At 41.0% G+C, this 8,301-nt stretch overlaps 1 protein-coding gene across 1 annotated transcript; it reads left to right on the top strand.

Annotated features, from left to right (window-relative positions):
- Positions 1-7,842: 7,842 nt before the first annotated feature.
- Positions 7,843-8,301, top strand: LOC141666282 (uncharacterized). The gene has a single exon (XM_074472273.1). It carries the CDS (start codon positions 7,843-7,845, stop codon positions 8,299-8,301), a length of 459 nt encoding a protein of 152 aa, XP_074328374.1.

Below are 8,301 nucleotides of genomic sequence, written 5' to 3' on the forward strand. Positions count from 1 at the left end.
TTTCAAAACCATCAGTTTGTTTACCAGTTCTAAAGCAGTTGTACTAGCAAGCCGGATGTTAGAATAATATAAGATCCTGGAAATGACCATTCTCTAACACCTCGAGATTTTAGAGTAACTGGTTCTTTGACATGATATCGAACTCAGGCTGGCAGAGAATGGATTTGAATGTTTTGTTCAACATCAACTTCTAGATTTGAATGTTTTGTTCAATATCGACTTCTTTGATATCTTTACATATTCATAGGATCCCGTGTTGAACTATTGGCTATAGTGGTCCGAAACAGTCTCTGAGTTCAAAAGATCGACAAGTGGTGCAGACTTTACAGACTGAGGAGTCTTGTATTGGCTCAATGAAGCACCCAAGCTGATGGTATAATCCATTATCCACCACTGCATTGAGCACCCTTCTACTATTCTTGATCTCACAGCAACTCCAATTATACAGCATTCAAGAAGTATATGTTCGGTCTTTCACATCAGAATTTACATGATTTCATGTCATTCTATCCATTCTGCAAGTACGTAGATCTGAGCAAGTGGATCTTACAGAAAACTTGGTGCAGATTAAACAGCAGGTCTTCAAACCTGCAATCTATTAATAGCCAAAATGTGGGATTGCGGCAAACCAATATCTACCTGGTGATTCTTTCCTTTGCAAATAAATACTATTTACAGCATCTTGTTGCCAGGTCCATGGCAAAAAATTCGGGTCCTGTGCGAAATCTGAAAATTGGGCCTTTAATTTAATTTTTATTATAAATTTAAAAGAGATATATTTCGACTAATAAAAAAAATTATTAAAATACATTGTAAACGAAAAATATATTTTGACCATTTACTTAAAAGAAAAGTTCTTTTCGTATATTTTATAACACAATTTCGGAAGCCCTGTGCGCCGGCTCACCCGCGATCCATCGCCCCCTGCTTGTTGCTGTTAATTCCTTTATCCCGGTTGCTTCAAATCAACTAACTAAAATCACTTAATAAGATCGAAAAGAGCAAAATCGAGTATATATAGCAGAAGTGGCTCGAATTGGAAGAGGACATTATATTAATAAAGAAATTTCAGAAAGATCCATATCTTTCTTTGGTCCTCTTTTACTGATGTCACAGAGATTCTATATTTTAACTGTCAAAGAAGAGAGAATATGTTACAACAGAGGTTAGGGAAATCAAGTCATACCGCAGCAGTACACTACTAGAAATATTGGATACGACATCGTAAAAAAAAGTTAGAAGGGTTTTTAACATCGGTATGGTAAACCCACCGATATCGTATGCATCATTTCTAGTATTGAATGTCGTATGTTATTGATATTCCTTACCGAACCTTTCAATATATTAACAATAAAATCTTGATTTACGGCACTATGGCACTGTCTAGAAAAACTAGCTATATATTCTACATAAAATATTTACCCAATTTAACAACTGAATTTAGCAACAAATCGGTTATTAGGTAAGGCGATCAAGTCGAACATTTAAGACACGCTTTCCTTAAAGTGGCGCCAAAATAAATCGCAAGTACATTGTATAGGACTAGCTAAAATTGATTTGAATATATATTAATTTTTCTTTACTGTTTTTAAAAGTAGCGGTCGCAGTCCTATATCAAAAATTCGTCTAAGACATCCAAATCTATAGGACATTCGGTTTAGGCGCCGACAGATTCCCGACGTGTTGGGTGCAAGAAAGTCAGCACCATTATCGTCGTAGAACATTAGAGCATGATCAAGGGCGGATTCATGTAGCGCCAACTGGGACACGTGCTCCCACAAAATCAAAAATTAACAGTTTTGTATTAAAATTTTAAGGTACAAATTCGTACATTTTTATAAAATGTCTCCTATAAAAAAAAGTTAAGTGCCCCTGTAAAACTAGTAAATCTTTCATAATTCGAGCATATTTAATTTTATTTATAGAAATATAATCATAAATCAGAGCTTAAAAGGTTTACATACTAATTTGTAACACTTAAATAAAAAAAATCGAAGAATATAATAAAAATGACCAAAAAAAAATTGAATTTGGACCACTGCGTAACATAAACACTTAAATATACTTAAATATATGGTGCTCCACGGAGATCGGGCTCTCGATCCGCCACTGAGAAGGAAACGATTTGAGAGGAATGAAGCCTGGTCTGATGCCTTCACAACATTGTTTTGTGCATTTGGATACATCACATAAAATCTTAATCATCACAAGGGTGAATGCATCGAGCCAGCCAACATTCCCCACAAACACCTCTTTCTTTTGATTCTTTAAAATGTGCCATGGGGTGTGTTCCTTTATATCGCACCAAATAACGAATGCAAAGAAATGTACAAGGATATGGATCTGATAACGTATGTCAAAAAACAGATATAAATGTGGTTTCTGTATGTGTTTGTAGTTATGTGTTTGTGTAACAAGAGAGGAAATTGAGTGGGAGTAGAAGGAAGAAAAGAAACATGGAGAGAGATGAATATATAGAAACCCTAGCTACCAAGAGATGTGAATATTGTTGGAAAATCAATCTAAACTTGTTTTATTGTGATAAAATTTTATTTTATTTGTTTTAAGATAAGTTTGTACATGCAGAATAGGTCGGTCGTCTCATTAATAAATAAAAGTACCGGAAAAAAACATGGAATAGTTTCTATTTTATAGGTCTAATTGTTTATGCACGTTGCACAATTTACTTGTAATCATTTATTTTATCATTAGTGGAATACATTATTTAATATATACACCATGAGTTTTTGTCAAAGTAAGCTGTCTCGCTGATATACCTATATATAGACACATAAACACGTGCTGGTTTTCTACAAATATAGGCTATATTTATTTATAGCTGCTTCATGTTTACACTTTTCACAAATCGAAACTGATCGCTTGAGTTACCGATTTGTGATTTATCAGATAATTTTAAAAAGAAAAATACTAGAGACCCCAAATATTTTCCCCAAAATCTTCCCCAAATGCTGATGTGTCAAGTGTGTCAAATGTGTCAAGTGTGTAATTACTAAGTTTTCCTAAAATGATATGGACCACGCATGCATATATATGCGCCCCCAAATCAAAACGTGCCACTTGTATTGCCACGTCATTTGGTAAAAAAATTGGGGGATGAATTTTGGGTACCTAGCACTACTCTTTTAAAAAATTGAATAATTTATCAGCTGATTTATATAACGTAGACGGCTAATTATATGTAATATAATTTTTATAGTTAGTTTTACCCATATTACAAATGTAATTTGTTGTTTGGCCGAATAAAAAGCCAAAAATTATGGGACGGACCGGAGTATATGGCAAGCTGCTGCTGTTTATTGCTCAACCTCAAGTTTTCACTAATTACAATCCAATTAACAAAAAAAAACCATTCTAACCGAAACTGCACTACTATAAATTATCCTCCATTCATTCTTTTGCGTTTTAAAAACGTACAGATAATTAAAATATTAAATATTGAAAAACAACAACAGACGCAAGTCAATATTAGGAAACACCATACTCCCTACTGATTTTTAAAGAGAAAAAAAAAACGTAAACAGCTATTAGTAACAGTAGTATATAACCTGTGCGGTGCACGATTATTTTTATAATTATAGTATATTGTAAAATATAACTAGAGTACCAAACGCTAACGGTGACGAAGGTTACCTTAATATATTATTGTTGGGATTCGAACTTTATACCCCTAATATAATAATTTTACTAATGCATCACAGTTATTTTTATCATTATATATTGTAAATTATAATTTTAATATATTATTGATAGGATTCGAACCTTATAGTTCTTGTATAATAATTTTTAAAATTATATCTAACGATTCTCATTAGTTTGATCTGACGGTCCTGGATTGAGTGATCAAGTATCAACAACCAAACTTTTAATATTTCGTTTTTGTTTTAATTAAACTACCAGGCATGCAGGTCAACATTAGGAGAACACGTAAAGTATGAAATCGAAATTTAAATAAATAGTCTACTACTTAAATTATTGGTGTGATTCAATTCAATGCTTAAAAGCGACTTGACAATAATCTAAAATCTACACAAGATACTGATAGCCTATAATAATACAGGCCCAATAATAGGGGCTCAGGGCCCAATAACAAGAGCCCAGGAAGTACTCAGCTTTAACCTGGAAGAGTCCATGACACGTGGCAACATCACCACCGTCCAGGTACCCGGGATCCAGAACGTTTCTACGGTCCGGATCTGGTAGTACTCTGACGCATCCCAGGCGTCCAGATGCCTTACAGTCCAAAAGGCAAACCTACGGTCCAGATTAAAAGGCCCAATAATAGGGGCCCAGGGCCCAATAGCAAGAGCCCAGGAAGTACTCAGCTTTAACCTGGAAGAGCCCAGGACACGTGGCAACATCATCACCGTCCAGGTACCCGGGATCCAGAACGTTCCTACGGTCCGGATCTGGTAGTACTCTGACGCATCTCAGGCATCCAGATGCCTTACAGTCCAAAAGGCAAACCTACGGTCCAGATTAAAAGGCCCAATAATAGGGGCCCAGGGCCCAATAGCAAGAGCCCAGGAAGTACTCAGCTTTAACATGGAAGAGCCCAGGACACGTGGCAACATCACCACCGTCCAGGTACTCGGGATCCAGAATGTTCCTACGGTCCGGATCTGGTAGTACTCTGACGCATCCCAAGCAGTCCAGATGCCCTACAGTTCAAAAGGCAAACCTACGGTCCAGATTAAAAGGTACAAACCCCTAAACCCTAGTAGGAGGCCTATAAAAGGTAGAACAGAAGGAAGGTTACATGTTACAATCTCACATACTCTCTCTTTCACCTATACTTACATTCACACACGTACACACCATAAATATACTCGCATAATTCCCGTTTTGCCCCTCTTCCCCTTAAAACCCTTTCTCATTCTCACGCCAGAGGTGCCGCGGGGACGCCACCCCCCTCCGGTTCTGTTTTGTAGGTTCCCACCCTACAGCTACACCGCACGCCGCCGCCACTTCCGTCCAAAAGGAGTCTGAGTCCGGGCTCGGCAAATAAAAGGGCCCCGGGGCGATTTGGGATTATCATTGGCGCTAGAAGGAGGGGTCGAACCTCCGTCCAGTGGTGTTCATATCCGCAACTTCCACCCTACCCAGTAACTTTGAATACCATCCCTCAGTAAGAACGCCACTCCTAATCTCGTAGATCAATTTTTTACAAATTATATTACTGTGAGTTTGTGGTACTGTTGAATAACCATGACTACAAGAATGAGCAAAGCGGCCGTTTCGACTTCTTTCCTTCCACCTCCCCCCCCAACCCAGGGATGGAGATATGGAAGATCTGGATGAAGGGCCCCCCATAACCCAGACTCCATCTCAAAATCTCCAACCAGGAGACCAGATAATAGTCATCGAGAAAGCTGCCCATAAGCACACCGGGACCTCCGCCAACCCATGGGGAAGCATGACCCCGAAACAGATACAAGCGGTGATGGACCATGTGGAAGGAAAAACATGATTCCGAACCCGAGACCCGCCCAGGGGATCAGCGAGAACGTTCCGAAGAACGGTCCGGAGAATCACGGGGATCCGTCTTTGACCGGATTGCAAAGAATTTAAAGAAACCACCAGAGGATGCCAGAGATGAAATAAATAGAGCTGCCCTCCGTGAGAGAATCCGGAAAGAAGAAGAGGCTAAAGCCCAGGAAGCTATCGAAAAAGCGAGTCCGGGAAGAAGAAGCAAAGTTAAAAAGAAAGATACACCGGATTCATGTTTCTTCCGACTCGGAGCTAGAAAAAGAATCCAAGCAAGAACAAATGGCCCGGGCCCTCCGGGACCTTAAAAGAAAAGTGGTAGGCGACATGGAAGTAGGAGCGGCAGCCACCCCGTTCACCAAGAAGTTGGAATTTACCCCCAGAGAATCAGGGCTGAAGCACTTCAATTTTGACTCTTTTGATGGATTAGCTGATCCCGAGGAGCATCTGAACTATTTTGAGCAAATATCTAATATTTATGATTATAGTGACCTAACTAGATGCAGATTCTTCGCATCAACGTTGAAGGGGGGCTCAGAAATGGTTCAGCCGCATTCCATCCCAGGAGTGTGGATTCTTCGAAAGACTTCCGCGATATATTTTTGAAAAGGTTCAGGGCCAACTGAATGAACGAACTGCAAATGTGTCATCTAGAAACAATCCAGCAAAGAAGCAAGGAGTCCCTTCCGGAATTCATCAAAAGATTCCAGGAAGCAGTTAACCAACTCTCCAACTTAGAAGAAAAAGAGGCAGTGAACATTTTTCGAAGGAACTTGCACCCGATATCCTGCGAAGGCTATGTTAAAGACTTAATTCATAGAGAGCCCCAGAGCCTAGCATCAACATACGTGTTGGCATCAAAGTTCATAAAGGAAAATGATTTCCTCAAGTCAATGAAAATGAATAGAAGAATACATGATGATGATGAGTCTCCGGAGCGACGCTCGTCGTCCTGGAAGGACAAAAGATACAAGCTTGACAGGCAAGCCAACTATATTCAGCAGTCTCGGGGAACCCCACCCCGGGAGACATACGCCGAATCAAGAAAGAATGAAAGGAAACCCAAGACCAAGAATATTCGCACTGACTCTTGTGCACTCGAACAGGAAGCTAAGGCAATACTTCCAAGGCCGGGAAATCAGGGTAATCACTAATCAACCGCTTCACAAAATCATCCATAAGTCGGATGCCTCTGGGAGATTAGTCAATTGGACAATTGAATTGAGCCAATTCAATATCAAATTTATTCCGAGGACAACTATGAAAGCCCAGTCGTTGGCCGAATTCGTCATGGAATGCACCTTTCCGGAAGTCCCGGATACACCTAAACCCCGATCTGGAGAAGAAAAAGAGGCTAGCAATCGGGATCCTTGGACATTACACGTCGATGGCTCGGCTACAGCTGATAGGTCCGGAGCCGGCCTGATCCTTTCCAGCCCGGGCGGATTCACAATCCAGCAGGCCATAACCTTCGCCTTCAAAACAACAAATAACCAGGCTGAATATGAAGCTCTCCTCTCCGGACTCAGGTTATCCAAATCCCTTGGAGTAAGGAGTTTAACCATTTATAGTGATTCTCAAATTGTGGTAAGGCCAACCAATGGTGAATATATCGCAAAAGATCCCAAATTGGCCCGATATCAGGAGATGGTTAGGGCAATCCTGGAAACCATCCCGGACTCAACCATCTTGCAGATAAACATAGAGGAAAATGCGAAGGCAGACGAACTTGTCCAAGCTCGTCCAGAATACTTCAGATTTAAGCAGCTCGGTTTACGTCGAGGAGCTCGGAGCCCCCAGCACCGATCGGCCCGAGGTATTATGCATTAGTAGTCCCGGATAACTGGATGACTCCTTACGTAGCCTATCTTAAGGACGGACACCCTTCCGGAAGACCAGAACAAAGCACGGTACCTCAAGTATAAGGCCGCCCGCTTCTTTTTGGAAGATAATCAGCTATACCAGCAAACTTTCTCTGCCCCGACTTTAAAGTGCGTTGATCCGGATGAGGCAAATTATTATCTCCGGGAGGTGCACGAGGGAATCTGCGGGGATCATTTAGCCGCTAAAGCTCTAGCCTACAAGGTCATCAGACAAGGTTACTATTGGCCCACAATCCACGTTGATTCAGTTGCCTATGTGAAGAAATGCAGCAAGTGCCAAAAGTTCAGCAATGTGCCGAAGCAAGGTTCAAGCCTCCCCGGGTCTGTCATCTCCCCGATCCCATTCGCTGTTTGGGGAATTGACATCATGGGCCCCTTCCCTCGAGCAAAAGGGGATCTTCGTTATGTGCTGGTAGCAATAGATTATATTACTAAGTGGGTAGAAGCCTAGGCTATGAGAACCATCAATCAGCAAGACTGCATCAAATTTGTGGACGCAATTGTGATGAGGTTCGGGATCCCAATGGTTTTAATCTCGGACAATGGGCCGCAGTTCGTGGGTTCAGATTTTGAAGCCTATCTCAAAGAGCTCGGGATAAGGCACAGAAAAGCATCTGTGGCCCATCCACAAGGAAATGGACAGGTTGAGGTCACAAACAGAACCATACTCCGAGGTCTGGAAAAGAGACTGGAAGACTCTAAAAAGAACTGGCCGGATGAACTCCCGAAGGTTTTATGGTCATACAGAACTACCTCCCGGACGGGGACCGATGAGACTCCATTCAAGCTAGCCTATGGTACCGAGGCCCGGTTAACTGTGGAAACCGGATCCCCCTCTCATAGAGTGGCCAACTTTGATGAGGTCTCCAACATAGAAGGCCTCAGAACCAACCTCGAACTCTTGGATGAATAA

Source organism: Apium graveolens, chromosome 6, assembly GCF_009905375.1.
Source record: "Apium graveolens cultivar Ventura chromosome 6, ASM990537v1, whole genome shotgun sequence".
Taxonomy (NCBI): Eukaryota; Viridiplantae; Streptophyta; class Magnoliopsida; order Apiales; family Apiaceae; genus Apium; species Apium graveolens.